Genomic DNA, 20,452 nt, shown 5'->3' on the forward strand with positions numbered 1-20,452 from the left:
GAGAATCGCCATTCCGGGCGGGCGGCTGTGGATGGCTAAGTCGGTACAAAGAACTAAATGTGGGCTCCTGTGGTGTCTAGGTTAATGGTTACGTGCTCTTAATCACTGAACTCTCTGGAGCTCCTTGCATGCATGGCCTTGACCTCCTGATCGTTTTGACCTCGAAGCAGGTATTCCTATTCTCTCTCTCAGAGGCTGCTCAGCCTACATTAGAGCCATAGTTCTCCTGCATCTGCCTCTCTGAGTGCTGGCGGACAGGTGGTCCTCGGCTCAAAGTTACATTGTTATCATGGTAAGACTAAGGTTTAAAAATAACCATACAGTCCAATAAATTTCCATCTAGAAATAAGTCTGAGTAAGTAATATTCACCCCAAACTACATTTCTGTCAGAGAATATTTTGTATTTCTCAAAATAATATTGAGGTCCATTTTCTTGTTTTTCTTTTGGTGACAGGGTCTGCTGGCCTTGATCTCATAACCCATCTGCCCGATTCTAGGTCCCTCATTGTTCTTGTTCATGACAGTCTCCTCAGCTGCTCACTGAAGCCCTCATTTTCAATCCCAGCGAGACCTGCTACCTGCCAGTGCCTATGTCCTTTCAGGGTTTTCCTAAACTGCCCACTTTCCACCCATTTTGCTATTTTCTGTGCTAAATATTCTATTCGCCTCTAATACTCTTAAGTGGTGAATTTAAAATATAGTTAGATCAGAATGTGTAAAGTAACCACTTTATGAATAATGAAATATTAAAATGAGAATATTTTAAAAAATGATAAAATGTAAATTGGGAAAACAAAGGGCAATGTTATATGCAAACAAAAAAGCACTAGCTAAAAAATGGAGTTATAGCAAAAATAAGCAGGAGTATGAAATAAATTAATTTTTAAAAACGTGTGGGTATATGAAATCATTCTGTGGCTATTTCAGCCACTTACACAGTGAGATCCATTTCTTGGATATCCTTGAACTTGATGAATCTTCTTTTCTTCAGGCAGATGCACGGGGCCCCTGCTATAACAGAGCAAGGAGCTGCTATCACTGGGCAGAGGGGGGATTATGGGAGGCTGCTCGGTAAAGTCATAGGACCGAGGAAGTGGAGGCCGAGGTGGGACTACTTCCTCTTCCTAAAGATTGTAGAATAGTCACCTTATTTAGATAAGCAGATCGGGTTAAGCATTTCTAAACTGTTTTCATTGCTATATTAACTTAAAATTACTTTAATATCATTAAAGGGACACTGCCAAGCCAAAAGTCTCACACTGAAAAACCAAAACAATTTCTCATGATAGTAAAAAATGAGGTTTTAAGTGTCATATCTGTTTTCTCCTACACTTATGGGGTAGCGTTATCTACCCAGACAGGTACTATGGGAAATTACTATACTTCACTGCGAAACCAGGACAAAAAAAAAAAAAAAAAAAAAAAACAACGTATTTTTAATGATTTTGAGAGAAAAAGGAAAATAATTTTTTGGCTTTTAAACAAAACTCAAGGCCACAGACTTTTTTCAGTTAGGTTGACAGTATCTCTTTGTTGTTATTAATTCTCTATGGCATGCATGACCAAGCAAATTTTGGCTAGCAACCATCCTATAAATGTTATAAGAGATAAGAAGCCACGATAAATATTCAAATTACTCAGGAAAAGCACAGTGATGTTAAAGCTCTAGCAGATGAAAAGCAGTACTAATTTGATTTTTACATTTAAGGAAGAAAAACCATGTTAGAAATTACTAAGATACCAAATTACCAAGTCAGTGACATTTCAAAATTAAAATGATCTAAATACATTTAAAAGACATTTCTATTTTTCTTTTTCTTTTTCCAGAGAAGAAGTCATGCTATGTAGCTCAGGCTGGCTGCAAATTTGCCATCCTCCTGCCTCAACCTCCCGAATACTGGGGTTACAGGTATGCATGACCATTCCAGGCAGTCTAAAAAAATATTCATTTCAGGAATAGAGAAGACTAACTTTTAATTTCACTTGTTAACATTTAAAGTTAGCTACAAGAACAAACCAAACTTACCTCGCTTTTGTACTTAACTGCCGAGAAAGGCTTTGATCCTGCCAGACCTACTGGGAAAATTAGAAAACATAACTATTTATACTAAGAAAACCTTCCTAAACCCACAGAAAGAATGATTTCAGTTAGCTTACTTTACTTAAAAATTTTAAATTAAGCTGGACAATTTTGGCACATGCTTTTAATCTCAGTACTTGGGAGGCAGAGGCAGATGGATCTCTGAGTTCGAGGCGAGCCTGGTCTGCAGCTGTCCAGGACAGCTAGGGCTGTTACACAGAGAAACCTTGTCTTGAAAATCAAAATCAAAACCAAAACATTTAAATTAAATGCATTTATTTTGTGTGCGAGGGTATGCACACATGTGCCAGAGCACACACGGAGAGGTTAGAGAACAATTCCAGAAGTGGGTTGTCCTTTCATCTGGTGGGCTTCAGGAATCAAACTCAGTCTCTAGTCCTGCCCGCCAGCGTCCTTCCCCATCTTACCACCTGGTTCCACTTACTCACCCATTTCACACGAAGCCTTCATCACTGTCCCCACACCTTCACTGTGTGTGCTTCCAGGAGTTTGCTCCGGAGCTTAAGTTACCTGCTGCTAACTGAGATTGGCTTCAAACTGAAGGAAATACCCTGCATCAGCCTCCCGGGTGCTAGGATTACATGGGTTAGTCTTCAGTTTCTTTTCTTTTCTGATTTTCCGACACAGGGTTTCTCTGTCCTCTATAGACCAGGCTGGCCTCAAACTCACAGAGATTTGCCTGCTTCTGCCTCCTGAGTGCTGGGACTAAAGGTATGTGCGGCCAATACCTGCTCTAAATATTAAATTTAAGAAATGGTCGTGGGGCTGGAGAGATGGCTCACTGGTTAAGAGCACTGGCTAGATTCTCAGCACTCTTCTGGTGGCTTACAGTGGGCTGTAAAAGTCCAGTTCCTCCAGTTCCAGGGGATCTGGTGCCCTTGTCTGGCCTCCATGGACACATGTTACACAGACAAACATGGAGGCAAAATACCTGTATACATAAAATAAATTTCAAAAAGAATCTTAAATATAGAAAAAGAAAGGATTTGTGAAAATAGGTTTCCGCAAACATTATTATATAACAAAGTATAAACAGTGCTCTCTGATGACAGCAATCTGGCCATATCCTTTAGAATGCAGGATGTACTAATTTTTACACTGCAGAACCCAGTGGGTACTAGCAAGTATGTTCTGTTATATGCATAATGATGCTTGCTACAGAAGGAAGAAGAACTTACAGACGGTACCAAAATAGTACTTCAGAAAGTGCACATGTTCAACAGTATGGACAAGGATAAAGTACAGTTAACCTATACAGTGTCACAGGCAGCTAGCAACACATGCACTCAGGAGTGGAAGGCCAACCAGGTCAGTCAGCACACTGACAGCAGCAGGGACTGCACTCATTGGTTGGAAGCAAGAAAAGAGAAACAAAAGACAAGAAGGTGGTAGTGACAGCCCTAAGGGAAGCTGTGGTGGCATGGTCAAGACACATGCGTGCTTCAATGAAAAATAAAGAATACTATTAAAGGGGAAAAGCAAAAGGAAAAACGTGTGTAAGATCACCATCCTTGCTGGGCAGTGGTGGCGCATGCCTTTAATCCCAGCACTTGGGAGGCAGAAGCAGGTGGATCTCTGTGAGTTCAAGGCCTGCCTGGCTACAGAGCGAGTTTTTTTTTTCCCACTGAGAAGATTCAGAAGAGAGGAGTCGCTGAAGTACGGTCAGCATCACACACAGGGGACAAGGCGTTGTGTGGCCATGGCTGCCAAGCTGCTGCTTCTAGTTTATTAACTTCTGTACCCCATTAAAAAGACAGATTTTTCTAGTTGGACGCAGACACACAAAGCTGACCCACCTGTTTCTGAGGAGCCTCTTTGCTGTTTGTGTTTGCTCAAACCCTCCATGACATCTTGAATTCTCCAAAGTTCTTTTTGAATCTGTGCCCGTTGAATCCCTGCCGATTCGCTCTATCGGTAGAGATGGACAGGTCACTGTGGTGCTTGAGCTGGAAATGTCATCCAGGGACTCATGCATTTGAACGCCTGGTTTCAGCTGGCAGGGCCTGGCTAGAGGACGCACACACTAGGCGGAGCTCCCTTCCCATCCTCGCTCTCTCTCCTTAGGCCTGCAGGCCAGCCTCTGGTTCTTGCTGCCACGCCTTTCCTGCTATGATGGCTCTATCCCTCTGGAAGTGTAAACCAAGTATAGGCCCTTCCTCCCCCCTAAGATGCTTTTTGACAGGGTTTTCTATCATAGCAACAGGAAAATAACTAATTCAACAATAAGTTGGGGGAAAAAAAGTCAAAGTTCTAAGTCTCACTAGTTATATAATAAAAAGAGAGTCACAGAGCATTAAGTACCCAGGATATTGAGGATAACACATGTGAGCCTGTGATGTTGCAAAGATAAAAAGGGAAAATAAAAAGAGAAACAGTTTCTCTGACTCAAGGGTGCTATGCACATGTCTGCAGTGTGCATTCTTGTTCTTCACGATCCCAGAAAGGCACACTGAGAAGGGAAAACAAAAACTTTCCATCCCTAAGGTAAAACAAGACAGATGCAGGTTCCTGAGGACAGAGAGGAAGCCACAGGAGGTTCTCCATGGGCTCCCCTCACTATGGGTTCATTCTCACTGGTTCCCTATTCCTAGCCAACCGTGGGCTGCAGCTCAGCGGTAGGGAGTGTGCTGGACCAGCATGGAGACCGCCCTCCGCACTGGTTGGTCAGCCACAGGTGCTAGTGTGTTGCTGCTGCTGTAGGTGTGGACCGGAGCAGTTTAGTGGTCCGGCTGATGCCGAGTATTTCTCAATGCCCCAGATCACCTCCTCCCAATCCTTATTATACAGGGCTCGATACTATTTGTGGTTTCATGATTCACTGAAAGGCATGGGACCTATTCTGAGGATAAGGGCTCCTGTGTTACTTCCTAGATTCTAGAAAATAAGAAACATTTGACTGGCCGAAGGAAATAAACATGTTTGAAATACAAACATCAATCACTACCATGACTCTGCTCTTGTAATTCACTTTCCTACTCTAATATCCTGTATCACGCTTTTAGGCTAAAATCACAGTTGCAAGACTTTGTTACAACTGTATCACCCTTGCAGGGAAATAGTATTTTTCTCGGGGCAGGAATGATGGCTTAGCACTTCAGAACACTTGCTGTTCTTCTAGAGACCCCACACTGGAAAGCACACAGACACCTGTAATACTTAGTGTAGGGAATCCAATGCCCTCCTCTGGCCTCTGAGGGTGCCCACATAGGTGATATACATTGTCTAAGCAGCTGTCCTGTTGCTGAGAGGAGACACCATGACCACTGCAAACTCTCCCATAAAGAAAGCATTTATCTATCTCGCTTACACTCCCAGGAGGTTAGTCCCTGATCATCACGGCTGGAAGCAGGCAGGCATGGTGCTGAAGCAGCAGCCGTGAGCTTTATGCCCTGACAGGCAGAGAGAGACACTGAGCTTGGTGCGGGCTGGGTCGCACCTTCTCCAACAAGACCACACCTCCCTAATCCTTCCCAATTCAACTCACTTACAGAAGCTCTGAGAGCTGAGGGCTGAGAGAGCTGAACCCAGTACTGAGACCACAGTGCCGAGGGAACTGTGCAAAGCACCAAGAAGCACAAGCACCTCAGGGCTCCTCAGGGCTCCGTAAAAGGCAAAGGCTTTAAAGACTGCCCAGGCTACAGCAGCCCACGGGAAGCAGACCGCCCGCCGGTCCTACCTGCACTTCCCCAAGGCGATCAAGCTGCTCCTGCATCTGGTTCCTGGTGACAGTCACGTCATACTCCAACTTGTCATATTCTCTCCAGGCTCGTTCCAGCTCCTAAAGTCAAAGCATTCATTATTTCACAAGGGGACCCATGACTTAATGGAATTATCAGTATACTTAAAACATCCCAAGATTTCAGGAAACTGTTTGGTTTATTCTGGGCAAAATAAAAAATATCTTTTGGCAGTGCTGGAGCCTGAAACCAAGAACATGGGAAGCAAGTGTTTTATTGAGTTACACCTCCAGCACCCAAACAAAAACTGCTACAACTCACTCTCCTCTGTGGCTTCCTCTTTTTCTTTCTTTCTTTCTTTTTTTTTTAAGAACCCCCCCCTCCCTCGGCTTCCTCTTTTTCAAGGCTCAGTTCATTCAGAGAAAGCATGTGGTGTTATTTCAGAGTCTGGCTTATTTTATTTAATGCAATGACTTCATTCGGTTGTACCTATTTTTCTACAAATGTCATGATTTAACCTTTCTTTATGGATGCAAAAAAAAGGTCCATGGTGTATATATGGTGTATACTATGACATTTATTAGACTATGCATATCTAGGCTGGTTCCATTTCTTAGCTCTTGGGGTTGTTGGTAGTAACCCTGGACGAGCATGTCTCTGTGTTGCGCTAACTTAGTCTTCTGGATAGAGCCCCAGGAGTGCAGTGGTATAGTTGGCATCATGTGCTAATTCTATTCTATTCTATTCTATTCTATTCTATTCTATTCTATTCTTTTATTTGTTTTTTCGAAACAGGGTTTCTCTGTAGCTTTGGAGCCTGTCCTGAAACTTGCTCTACAGACCAGGTTGGCCTTGAACTCACAGAGATCTGCTCGTCTCTGCCTTCTGAGTGCTGGGATTAAAGGCGTGCACAGCAAGTTTGAGAACAGCCAGGGCAGTTACACAGAGAAACCCTGCCTTGAAATTCCCCGCCACCCTCCAAGTCCCCTAAAAAAGAAAGGTTCTCACTAAGTTTCACGTGCCAATTCTGAAGTGACTCCACCATCAGGCAGTTCTTGAACTCAGCGAGCATCCTGCCTCTGCCTGAACTCCGTGAGCATCCTGCCTCAGTCATCTAGTGCTGTGCCACCAGGTCCAGAGCCAGGACTTCCAGGCTTCTGGGAAAACTAAGGTACTCACAGCAGTGGCTCGGGAGAGTTCTCGACACGTGCTCAGCAGTCCGTTTTGCAGGTCATCCCTCTGCAGCACCACGGTTTGGATGGCGGCTGGGTTGTCTGCATTCATCTCTATCTCCTGGCTGGCAGACAGCAAGGCTTGCTCGAGCGTGTACTGTTGGGATAAAGAGGATACACTGAACGCTCCCCATCACCGGGTTCACTCCTCTAACTCTGGCTACCCGTGTCGTCATCATCGGCACAGGCAGCAACACCAACTGTACATAGTAAAGGGAATGGCCCTACTTTCTCCTTGTGGAGCTGCTGCAGCTTCTCCTCCAGGGCGCGGACCACTTTATCCTGTTCACACAATCTGCTTAGTTTGGCCTAGAAGAGAAGACATCTGTTGTTAGCAATTAAAAGTCTTTCCTGTAAGAAAGGGAAGGGAGCCATTTAAAACAATCATGGAAAATCTAGTAGAACTTTGTAAAAATTAATTCTTTTAATTGAAAAATATTTTTCATGACTATACTCTGGTCACACTTTCCCCTTTAGGGCATTTTGATGTCGATGAGAACCACCAATAGTAATGTGGCAGGGACACGGTGCATGCCTATTATCTCTGGAGACAGAGGCAGGCAGATCTCTCCAATCAAAAAACAAGAGACAAAACAGTTACAGGGTGCTCACACATCTTCAAACACCCTTACCAATCATGATGCGTCTTAGACCACAGGCACACGCTACCATAATTGCTGTTTTCCTTTTTCTTCTGGCTTTGGAGATGGAACCCAGGGCCTCAGGAATCCTAAGCGCATGCTCTACTGCCCAGCGACAGCCCTAGTGCAAACCACTTGTTTGTTCCTCCTGCCCGAGCTTCGCTGGGATGGGAAGAATGGACCACTGTGGTTCCTGAATCCTTGGGCTTCATGCCACACACCTTTAATCCTAGTACTCGAGGGGCAGAGGCAGGAGGATCTCTCTGAGCTCAAAGCCAGTCTGGTGGACAAAGAGAGTTCTGGAGGCCAGAGATACTTACATCAATATCTACTTCTTCAGGCCTGTATTTGTACAATGTGCCTCTACATTCATCTTGTGACAGCTATAAGAAAAAATGCCACAGAGCAACTTTAAAAATCATATTTAAGTAATATATATAGTCTACAGTGAACACTTTAAAACTTCTGTCAAAATCACAAGCAGGATTTTAATGATTTTTATACTTCTAGAAATTTAATTCAAGCACAAACCATCACAAAAGTAGAGAAACATTTAGCACTGATACAATATGCAAGATACATAAGAATATGCCAAACAATAAGCTGGCCAAACAAAATTAATATAGCACCTTCCATTTTCCACTGTAAAGACAAACATTACTTTGATGGAAAATGGACAAACACAACCACAGCAGCTGCACCGAACCAAATGTTTGCATCAGCACGTCCAGGGAAAGCATCTGCCACAGTGCACACACACTCAGTGTGGGCACTCAAATCAGCACATCTTAGCACAACCGCGTTAACACAACTATAACACACCGTATACGTATATGCAATATAAAACACATACACAGTAGAGACTTATCTGGTTCTTCTGTCTTAAGAACTAAAAGATAATGAGGAGAAGGGCGGGTTTAATTGCAAAAGGAAATCACTGGAAACCTCCTAAAACTGAAAGCCTATGCTATAGCTTATGAATAAATAGACTGCACAAGATTTATATCTGTGTCTGACAGCATTTGTAGGATATTGTAAAAAAATTTGATTATTATTTTTGTAGTGCTGGGAACTGAACTCAACACCTCATGTATGATTGCCAAGCACTGCACAACGGAGCACTTAACACTTCCAGCCTTGTAAGAAATTATTTTGCCGTACATTGAAAAAAATTAAGTGTTCATATAATTGTCTGTCACGTGAGTCCTCATTCCTGACTGTGCTTACCAAGAGTTCCATAGCCATCTCGGCCAGTCATACCCAGAGCACACCACAGCCTCTGCACGCATCATCTTACTTTCATTTTATAGTGACTGCTAGACAGCAACAAAGAAACATTAGGCAAGATTGAGCTGAACCTTGTTGTATGGTTACTAAATGGTACAATTTCACTCACTGTCAGTTCAGGAGTAACACTCCCCAGGATAATCTAGACGGGAGCTAAATTTTATATACACATGTACAAATCCGTCAGAATGCCTGGCTATGTCCCCTCTGTAAAGACAGGGCTTGCCTGTTATAGTCTGAAAACAAACAGCGGAGCGCACTAAACGGATCTAGAAATGTGGAGATCAAAAGGTTAAAAATCCAAGCATTTCAAACATATAGATAAATCCTTCAATGACATATTTCATCTTACGACTTTATTTCACATACCTCATGCAAATGAATCGTGACTATTTCAGGTATGCAGAATGAGCATTAAGCCACAAGGTTTTATAGAAAGGAATAGTCCATGAAAAATGAATTTGACGGTAAAAGAATGTTTGTTTGCTATTGCAGGTAGAGGTCAGCCAATGGCATCCCCACAAGAGTCTAGACCAAAGCACCTGGACCCAAGGAAGCATTGACACTTTTCCCTGGAAAAGGGACAAGAAGCGAGGTTTAAAATGTTTCTATCCACGATACCAACTAGAGAAGGCCAACACTAGTTTTCACACTGAAGAACTTAAAGGTGAGAGGCCTTGTGCTATTAAGATGTTCCCGTACATTTTGCTTCATATTTAAAGTTAAATGCAAAGCAGCTTTACTAGACCACAACACGTGCATGCAGTTAGCGGATGCTATATTGAGGTTAAAAGTAGGAACTGCATCCGTATCCAAAGACCAAGGAAAAGCACACCAGTCTACTAAGAGGAGTTGATGGTGACTGTTTAGGACCTCAGTTTCTATTTGAGAGTCATTGAAGACTCACGGTCCTACCAGTTGCCACAGCATCAGCAGCGTTTACTGCAGTTACAACCTTTTGACAGGACCTTGTGATGTAGCCCTGCTGGCCTGGAACTTATTATACCCACCCTCCGCAGTGCGGAGACTGTGGGCACGGGTCACCTCACCCAGCTGCTCTAGCTTTTGAGTGACGTCTTTATAGTCCGGTGAATATATCACATTCACAGGATACTTATTGTATCAACGGACATTTTCTTTAAATTATTTTAATTTATGTGCATATGCCATATATGTGTCGGTGGCCATGGGGGGCAGAAGAGGGTGTTGGATTCCTAGGAGTTAGAGTCACTTACAGTTGGTTTTAAGCCACACCCTATGTATGCTAGGAACTGAACTTGGGTCCTCTGGAAGAGTCCCTCGTGCTCTCAATCAGTGAGCAACCTCTCCAGTACCTCAACTCCTTTGTTGAGACAGGGTCTCATAAAGACCAGACTGGCAAACAAAACAAAACAAAACAAAACAAACCCTACCACCACCACAAACACTCAGCCAGCGATGGCTCTGAACTCATGATCTTCCTGTCTCTACTTCCCAAGAGCTGGAATCACAATAATACGCTACTAAATAGCAATAGCACTGTACCTTCCTAAAACACAAAAGAGCCCTATTCAAAACCAAGCCCCCAGTGCCCCTTTCTTGATGTGTGTGTGGAGACACCCCTATCACAGCACACATGTGGAGGTCAGAAGATAACTCTTCCTTTACTATGTAGAGCTTAGGGGTCTGACTCAGGCTGTCAGGCCGGGTGGTGAGGGCTCACCAAGCTATCTAGCTGGCCTGCCTTGCCTTTAGGAGCTGCAGCCGAGCCTCTTCTGTCAGTACTCCTTGGTTTCATTTTCTTTTCTCCCTCCTTAGTTGTGCTGAGGATGGAACCCAGAATCCAGCAAGGTTGGCAAATACTCTCATCACTAAGCCTTAGTCTACTGTTAGTTCTTCCTCTTTCACTAACACTGGTTTTGGCGCTAAGTTAAAATAAATCACATTAATTAAAATGCAACTTTTAGAGCTAGGCATAGTGAGGCATATATCTTTAATCCAGCACGCAGGAGGCAGAGGCAGGTGGATCTTTGTTTGAGGTCAGTCTGATCTATATAGTGAGCTGCCAGAGCTACACGGTGAGACCTTGTCCAAAAAACCAAACCAAACCAAAAAACCCAAACCAAACCAAAAAGCAAAATCACCCCAACCCCTGCCAACAAACAAAATCCAAAATTAAAAAAACAAACTACAACAAAAACAAAACCAATACACACACAAAAAGAAACAAAACTCAACCTTTAAAATTCCTTGTTTGTGATGTCTCTCTCACATGTACACACACACACACTCCAAAAGAGTTTTCTATTATATTTTAAAAATACTGAAAAAAAAATTTAAAAGTAGCCAGGTGGTAGTGGCACATTCCTTTAACCCCAGCACCAGGGAGGCAGAGGCAGGAGGATCTCTGTGAATTCAAGGCCAGTCTGCTCTACAGAGTGAGTTCCAGGACCACCAGGACTATTCAGAGAAACCCTGTCTCAAAAAACAAACCAAACCCAAACCAAAACCCATCACCACCACCACCAAAACAATCAGCCAACAAGGCCAGCAAACAATGCGAATAGTACTGCAGGCATCTGCTGACACGCCTCATCCGCCCCCTTCAGAACTCGCCAGTAGTCACCGTCTTATAAAGCCCAAACCACAGGAAGTGTCACGTGTACAACGACCAACGAATTCAGAAGATTTTTAAAAATCTTGATGCAGGAGTTGCAGACTCAGCTCAGCACTACTGGCTACTCTTCCAGAGGATCTGGGTTTGAGCCTGTCTGCTCCAGGGGATCTGATGCCCTCTTCTGGCCTCCTCAGGCACTAGGCACACATGTGACACAAGCCAATCCCCGCCCCCACAAAATAATAATAAAAAAATCCCAATAATTTGATACTTGTTTGCTACTGAACTTTAGATCTTTGCTATTTGGTCAATTTGGAGAAATCCCTCTGTCTAGGTGGGTTTTCAGGAGACTACCTAAGAGAATATGCAAATTAAGGTGGTCTCAGGCAGGCTTGGTGGCCTGGGCAGTAAAATCTCAGCACTTAGGAGGAAGCAGTCCCAGAACAAAACTACAGAGGCAGGTAAAGCCCTTGCCTCGGAGTCTGGAGATGTCCTCTCATGTTCACACATGCACCATGGAGTGCCGTGCACATACATGTGTACAGTTACACTAAAAAGTAAGTGTCACTTCCGTTTTCTTAAAGTAAAGCTGCTTAACTTTAAATATTTAGTATTTTGGTCATCTCTTGCAAATTAATGATGTTTTCAGCCATTTAAACATATTGAAAACAGGGCCCAGAGGAGAACTAACCTCTTGGCATCAAGCAGTCCTGTGCCCTGCCCATAAGCACACTTCAAAGACCGAGGCACCTGGGCCTTTCTGGCCAGGGCAAGCTCACCAGCTTCCTTTATCAGGTGCTTCTTGCATTTGAATTAGGATCCATATTCATTTTTCATGTGAGTTAATTCTTTCCTCTTTGTTATGATGTAAAAATATTCTAACAGGTCATTGCCCAGGGAACTGGAGGGTGCTGAAGTGGAAGAAGCTGATGCTGTTGAACACAGAGCCAGGAACATTTAGACCATGAATAAATAATAACTGGAAGCAATGGACAGGAACGTGACTTCCTTTGCAGATCTGCAGGTTACCAAGCTTCCTAAGGCAAAGCCTGCCAACTCCCCGACACACTGGCAATGTGCGAGAAAGGAGCAGCAAGGGGAGTAAATGCCCGGATGGAGGCACAGGAATGCTAATACAGGGGAACCAACAGCCCTCCTATGTTACAACCAAGGGCTAGGCTCCACTCCATCAGTAAAGAAACCAGATAATCACCTCCCACACAGGCGGAATGAACGAACCTGGAGTTGCAAAGGTTTGCAGGGCTGTGCTTCAAAGGAAACAGGTTTTCAAATCTTTCTCCCTGCCAAGCATTTGTAATGCCTTCAGAGTTAACACACAGAAACCTAGTAACTTCAGCTAAGTGTACTGCAGACCTCCAAGTATCTATCGACCACATGATGTAAACAAAAGCCTTAGGAAGATGACACATGGGATAGTCAACAGCAAGGGTTCAGCAAAGCCATGCTCAGGGTACCACAGCATCTCGGGGCCCATGGATGAAGTGTGGTTTCTCAGACAGACAAACAAAATGTGAAGACACCGATGTTATGAGGAAGTCTGAGGATAGACAAGGCTGTCACTGAGGGGTTTTGCAGGTGACAATGCAGTGTCATTCACTGACCAAGACCTTACTTGTTGGTACAGTTGTGGTCTTAGCGCCGAGTTCTCAATCATTGTGTGAACCATGGTGATAATAGGTTCATTTTCTTTCATCTATTTCAAATCAGGAGGAGCATACAGCAAACATCAGTTTACAGCACAGGTAGATTTGAAAGACGACACTGTAAATATATCCTCTACTTTAGTATCTTCCTAGCAGCAGATGCTTACATTTCACCCCATGGTTGCACAGACTTAATCCACACCAATAGTTTCAAGCAAGCACCTACAGCTATAAAATATACTGCGACAGTGCCACTTTAATCAATACAGCCAATTAACAGCGACTTTTACATATGTTAGATGGTAGAGCATTAGATATAAAAAGACAACCTGAACCTTCTAGAGGGCGACAATCTGTGGATTTAGGAGTACAATAATACTGTTTAATTCTATTCACTAATAAAACTGAAACCAAATGCCAGTTCTTTCTAAGACTAGTCAGAAAAAAATTAGTTCTCTAAGGATATTAAAATTTTATAATACCCAACATTCTTATCACTTAGATAACACATTTTATTAAAATTAGTCTTAATAGGCATTTTTATACACTCTAGGCATTTTTATACACTCTCGAGTTTTCTCACAGTATAATCATATATGCTTAGAATCATTCAAGGACTTTTTAAATTTTTTTTTTTAAGATTATCATGTATATAGTGTTCTGCCTGCATGTATCCCTGTAGGCCAGAAGAGGGCACCAGATCTCATTACAGATGGTTGCGAGTCATCATGTGGTTGCTGGAAATTGAACTCAGGATGGCAGAAAGAGCAGCCAGTGCTCTTAACTGTTGAGCCAGCTCTCCGGGCCCCCATTCAAGGACATTTAAAATAAAACTTATTTTAGCAAGGACTCAGTAACTCCTGAGATCCTACCAGGGCAGGGTGACTTGACATTTCCAGCTATATTCTATCTCATTTTGGCATCTAGAAAAGTACAGTTTCTTGCAGCAGGCTTTGTAGTTAGCCCAAGCACCCAAAAGACAAGCATTCCGAAATGGAGAGTCGATGATTAACAAAATTTTCAGCATTTCTAAGCAGACAGGTGTTTCTGATTATTCTCCCAGGGTTTAGGAGTGTGCTGTGCACAGCATTTGCAGAGTACATGACCACACATGACTGTCCTGTACTACAGAGGTCACAAAAGGCTCACTTAGCGCAGTGCTGCAGCGGGAGTTTTCTTTCATCAATGGAGCCAATTAATGACTCTATATTAGGATAGACGATAAAGCATTGCAATGCACAGGATAATCTAAACTTCTGAACCAAAAGCCTACTCAGGGCAGTGGTCCGTCACCCACAGACACGATTCCCAGGAAACTTGCCTGTGCAACCTGGGGCTCTCCGTGCAGATAGAACCCAGCCATGAGGCAGTTTATTCCAAAAGGCCCTGGACAGAATGACTCACACCCTACTTATGATCCTATTTACTCTTTGCTTTTAAGTGTTTTTTTTTTTTTTTTTTTTTTTTTTTTTGCCAGACATGAAAGCCACAGATGAGACATTCACTTTTGGGAATGCTGAGCCTGTGCTAGAGAGCTCACTGAGAACATCTATGTATAGGTGTTTCGCATGCATGCATGTCTGTGCAGCATGTGCATGCAGAATCCAGAAGCCATCAGATCCTCTGTAACTGGGGTTATAGACAGTTGGAGCTGCCACATTAGGTACTGGGAATCAAACTGTGGTTCTCTGGAAGAGCAACCAGTGCTCTTAACCACTGAGCCATCTCTCCACATCTCATCAGTTCATCTTTGTACCGGTACTTAGCCCGCCCAGTGCTCATGTATGCAAACACAGCCTCAGGGTATCGGCAGCCAGTCTCAGCCTTAGGACACTAAAGGGTGGGGCCAATCTCCTGTCTGGTTCACCTGGGTGATTCCCCAGTGAAGTTGTATAACTTCCCCACTGTTTGTTCATTTGTCAAAGTATAATCGGAAGAAGTCCAGGGTACCTACGGTTGTTATTCGCTGTTCACGCTTTGCTCTCACCTTGGTATCATTTCCCGTTGTGGGTTAAACTTATGAACACTGTAAAGACCTGTCTCTGCCTAAGGCACTTTCTGATAGGTTTAATAATGAGCTGAATGGCCAATAGCTAGGAAGGAAAGAATAGACGGGATTTCTGGAGAGAGAGTGGAATTCTGGGAAGAATTCTGGGGAAAAAGAGAGGCAGAGAGACACCAGTGAGACACAGAGCAGGTCACATATACAGAATAAAGGAGAGGTTAAAAACCACTTGGCAGAATGTAGGTTAGAAACAGGTTAATTTAAGTTGTAAGAGCTAGTTGGGAACAAGCCTAAGCTAAAGGCCAAGTTTCCATAATTAGTAACTCTCCATGTCATTATTTGGGGGCTGGTGGTCCAAGAAAGTTCAACAAGAAAGACTCACTAAAATTTCCCAAAGTAAACTTCTTACTAATAAGCCCACATCAAGGTAGCTCACACAAGCTCCACTTTCTGACAGAAACATGAAAGAACACAGTGACAAGCAGTCAGTCAAGATAAACTCAGCTGAGAGAATGTGAGGAACAGGAGGAGCTTGGATGGTGAAGGTCAGGACAAGTGAAATAGTTATCACCAATCATCAGATCCATCAGTGAGAATGACTATAGCCAGGTAGGCACTGGTCAGGACTGACAAGAGGGTGTTGAGTCCACACTTGGAATTCTAACCTATCCAATGTCTAGTTAGTTTTCTTAGAATTCTGCCATCATGATGCCCTATTCTACTCAAGGACTTTTGGGTTTCAACTTCCAGGCTCAAGCATGCTAGAGATGAGGAGGGGAGAAGAGGGAGAAGGTAGAGGGAGAGAGAAGTGGTAGGGAGGGGGAGAGGGAGTGAGAAAGAGAGAGGAAGGAGGAGAAAGAATAGAACTCTACACCATAAAACATAAAACAAGACAACAACAACAGATTGTAGGGAGGTAGAGGCAAGAGGATCAAAGTTAGGCTGTATGAGACCATGCCTCAACCGAAAGAGGAAAAAGAAAAGAGATGGAGGGAAGCAAAGCCAAGAGTAGGTATGAAGGGACAGAGAGATGTTTCAGCAAGTTAAAGTCTGGGATCCCCAGGACCCACATGGACAAAGAGGAGAACTGACTCTGAGTCCACATGCACTATTCCTCTCTTGAGCATGCATACACATATGCACGCACGATAAGACTCTCAACCTATAATGAGATCTGATGCCTTTTTCTTATGTGCAGAAACACATACAGACAGAACATCATATACATAATAAATAAATACATCCTTAAAAAAGATTACTCTTAGTTGCAAGGTATAAGAAGATATCAATTCTCTGAGTCATTAAGACTAGTATGTAGTATGGGCCAGGAGGTGGTAGCACATCTCTAAACCCGGAAGGCAGGAAGAGGCAAGCAGACCTCTGAGTTCGAGTCCAGCGTGGTCTATAGGGCTAAACAGAGAAACCCTGTTACAAAAACCCAAAAGGTAAGAATTTTAAAAAATCCTCCAGTTTTCTTAGTTTGTGTCATCCAATGCCTACCCCCGTCGCACCCTCGAAACACTTGTAGCTTTTCCTCGCGCCTAGAAAAAAAAGCTCCAGGACTCTTGGCTGTCAGAATGGAGCTTGCTTGGAAGCTCAACAGAAGCTGCTGGATTACCACAGCAAAGAAGCCATCAGGAACCCTTTCACTCACCTCAGAGGAAGGCACACACATCTTATGGGATTTTACCCTGAACAGCTGCCGCACCAAGCAGCACCAAGCACACAGTCAGGCCGCTAACTGAGCAGCAATGAGCACACAGTCAGGCAGAGCTTTTCCCGTTTGCAATCTCCTTGTCTTACTTGTCCAAAGTGCCCAGAACTCTTATCTGCACGGCTTTCCCTACTGTTGTTCCTTGAAAGGACAAAGGGAGCTTACTGATGAGGAAAATTCACAGCAATCAACCATGGGGTTGAGGTCATTACCCAAAGTCACTTCTACTTGTAGAAAAGGTACTGCATTAGAAAATCTATATGCTATTACAGAACATCTTCAAAATAGAAAGTTTGGTCCACTCTTAGAAGTTAGAGGCTGGAGAACTAGCTCAGTAACTAAGAGTATTACTGCTCTCGCAGAGGACCTGGGTCTGGTTCCCAGCATCCTAATGGTGGCTCACAACCATGTATAACTTCAGTTTCAGGGGATCTGGTGCTCTCTTCTGACCTCCTTGGACACCAGACACAAACGAGCTCATTGATTCATTAGGTTATGGAATGGAGGACATGGTGTTGGGAAGGAGATGTGTTGTGGGGAGCCTGGGGGAGTGGAGATGAGTGAAATACAACATATACAAGTATGAAATTCTCAAAGAGTAAATAAAAATAGCACTAAAAATACAGATCTCAAGTAGTTTACTATAGTGCTGTCTAATAATCTGTGATAGTGCATTTCAGAGTAAAGCCAACTTATTATAAGCATCTCCCAGCAACCCTGGCACTTCAGCTCCTAGCCCTGGAAGTAAGGGGATGGACCACCACACCCATTTCAGGAGACAACGGGGAGTCATGTTCCAGTGCTCAGGAGGCAAGCTCTTCAGACTGGGTGCTCAACGTGCCCGTCTCCCTGTCTTCACCTCTGAAATAGCTCAGGGGCTATCTTCAGGCTCTCTTTTCACAAATCATGTTAGAAATTAATAGAATTTAAATGAATTCAAGTTTTCCTTTGGGTGGCTGTGGCAACTACAGAAGGCCAGAGGAAGGCTGTATTGATCGCTTCTACTTAATGTGAGTGGGGACCAGCAGGAGCTGAGAGGGAGAATCAGTTAGAACATGCTCCTCGAGGTGTGTACTTTAGAGCTTGCTCAGAGCCTCTTCCTCTGATCTGCTACTTTGTGGTTCTATAAAACTGATGAGTCAATCTATAAATCCCAGATACCCAAAACTGCCTGCAAAAATAACATACCTGGTCAGCTTAAACAAGTTACTGGCAGGAACCAGACAGACAGCTGCAAAGGTTTGAGCTGAATGAGAAACTCTACTAAACTAAAATTATCATAATCATTTTTACATATTGTATAGCCATATAATGCATAATGAAGTTCAAAATTTTTCATTTCAACACATCACTAGAAACAAATTTTAGATGTATTTAAGGAGGCAGTTTCTTTAGGTAACTCTTTGTGAATGAGTATGTGTCTGAACTAGTGGTGAACATTGTCTCTCAGGATCATCCATCGTGGGTCCCCATGTACCTTTTGAAGCCCCCAAGGACCCGAGGCTTGAAGGTTTGGCTAGGCTGACAGGCCAGACTGCTCCAGGGGCTGCCTGTCTCTACCACAGTAATGCTGGGATTACAAGTGTGTTTCCCTATACTGGGCTCTGCGGATGGCCAACAAGCACTTTACCAACTGAGCCATCAACCCAGCCCCAAGGTAACCTGAAGGTCATACACATTTAGACATAGATGAGTTTCTGTTCATAAAAGTTTTAAATTTTAGCTGGTATCTAAAAATAGCCACATGTTCACTATCACAAGTAGTTAAATTTACAGGCAAAGTATCACTTAAAACATCCATTTTTATAATTATTCTTATTATAAAATTTAAAAGTGGAACTAATGTAACTGTTCCAGAATCCGAGAAATGGCAAATTCCTTGACTGCACTGCTGACAAGAGACCACACATGACCACATCTCACTGCACTACAACAGGACACCAGTATGGCATAAGCACAGGCCTAGAGACTACGATGGCACACGAGCCTGAGGTGGCATTTGCGCCACTCTGGGAACCGGGTACAGGACTGAAAAACATCTCAGGACCAGTGGTGGGTGTGGCAGACTCCTCTGTCAGGCAATTCCCAAAGTTCTGTCCCTGTAACTTCACAATGGACTTTGCTGAGATTACTAATAAGCCACACCAAACCACTGGGCTTATTCCCAAAGGTTCTCGGTAGCCTGATTCATGCTCACGCTACTTTTATGATACCCCACAGGTTTTCAGATAATCTATGGTTTGCTCGGTTATTTATTAGTCAGGTAAATTTCTCTGTGACAGTCAGTCAGTCATGAAGTTTTGATCTTCCTGCCTCTGAACTGCTGTGCCAGGGCCGTGGGCTACCTTGCCACGTGTGCTAGTTTACAGTGCAGAGGAAGGTTAAAGACAGCTTACTGCCCATAAGCTTTTTAGAATGTGAGGAATGCATCTTTATCATATTGCTGTCAGAATCAGCCCAGGCTCTGCAATGAAGATCTGAACGTGGGTAGCAAAATGCTGATTTCTGAAGCACTCCAATAGGCAAAATCATGGAAAAATTAATGGGAAGTATGTAAATTACATGCTAAGAAAGTGTGCTTCTTTAAAATGAAATGACCGAACGTGTCTGCAAAGGGTTGTCCTGGCATAAAATCTTTTTTAAAATTTAATCTATAGAGCTGCACTTACTGTTTTCTTTGAATTTGTAAACACCTGTCTTACAACATTTCCTATAGGAACTTATTTGGTAAAACACTCAAATCTATACATTTTAAGACAAATCAAAGGAAGGCTTAGCTTGATCTGCATTAAAGAATTCATTCATTAGCAGAAATTATGTCTGATAAGATACCAAGGCCCACTTAGTGTCTATCCTGGTTTCCTGATACTTTTCATGAGACAGGGTCTCGGCCTGCAGCACAGGAAACCAGGCCTGAGCCACCACGCCTTTTACTTGCGATCACTCCCCTTGGCCACCCACCACTGAGGCAATGGGGAGAACCACAGGCCACTGTCGAACAGGCTCTGCACACTGGGCAAAGAACAAGTGGTGGGAGGAGATAGCACGGGCAACTAAAGGAGGCCTCCAGCAAATTCCATGCAGGATCCAGAACTACGGCTCTCCTCCCCAGCTGCCAGCGGGACATCCTTCACAGTGGTCCTTCACTGGCTGCCCCCAGCTCGGATAAACCTCACTTTGTCAGCACTGTCATGAGATATAAGGAAAGAAACAGAGAGCATGTAGGCTCGTGATCTTAGGTCTCTGTGTCCTCCTCCAATGACCCTCACAAATGCCTTTTGGCTTTTGGTCAGTGCTTTTGATTGTCACTTGCGGAAGTCACGTTATTAATCAAAGGGACTGAGATCCTTAAGTAGTCATACAAATTGTACTATAATCATTAAGTTCTAATTGGTGTGATAGTAAGAAAATTCTACAAATCCCACCTGATGATCCAAATATATGGTGTTCCTTTGAAGATGATGTGAAAGAATTTCATTCTAGCAGCCATCGGTCAAGGAAAGAGGGACAAAGAGCAAATTATGAAAAGGTCAG

General features: G+C 43.4%; 1 protein-coding gene across 31 annotated transcripts in view; it reads right to left on the bottom strand.

Moving 5' to 3' along the window:
* Positions 1-20,452, bottom strand: part of Plekha5 (pleckstrin homology domain containing A5) — a 164,253-nt gene that overhangs the window by 18,377 nt on the left and 125,424 nt on the right. For 8 of the 31 annotated variants that reach the window (XM_087904002.1, XM_087903998.1, XM_087904006.1 and 5 more), the window contains 10 exons: positions 20,344-20,397; positions 13,169-13,249; positions 8,506-8,541; positions 7,973-8,035; positions 7,240-7,320; positions 6,959-7,108; positions 5,779-5,880; positions 3,899-4,010; positions 2,028-2,077; positions 937-1,125 (listed from right to left, as the gene is read on the bottom strand). In XM_087904002.1, coding sequence (XP_087760128.1) covers positions 937-1,125; positions 2,028-2,077; positions 3,899-4,010; positions 5,779-5,880; positions 6,959-7,108; positions 7,240-7,320; positions 7,973-8,035; positions 8,506-8,541; positions 13,169-13,249; positions 20,344-20,397 — 918 coding nt within the window. The remainder of the gene's footprint in view (positions 1-936; positions 1,126-2,027; positions 2,078-3,898; positions 4,011-5,778; positions 5,881-6,958; positions 7,109-7,239; positions 7,321-7,972; positions 8,036-8,505; positions 8,542-13,168; positions 13,250-20,343; positions 20,398-20,452) is intronic. The other 23 variants (XM_087903999.1, XM_087904004.1, XM_087904007.1 and 20 more) reach the window with 12 other exon arrangements.

This window comes from Myodes glareolus, chromosome 3 (genome assembly GCF_982192425.1).
Source record: "Myodes glareolus chromosome 3, mMyoGla1.1, whole genome shotgun sequence".
Classification (NCBI taxonomy): Eukaryota; Metazoa; Chordata; class Mammalia; order Rodentia; family Cricetidae; genus Myodes; species Myodes glareolus.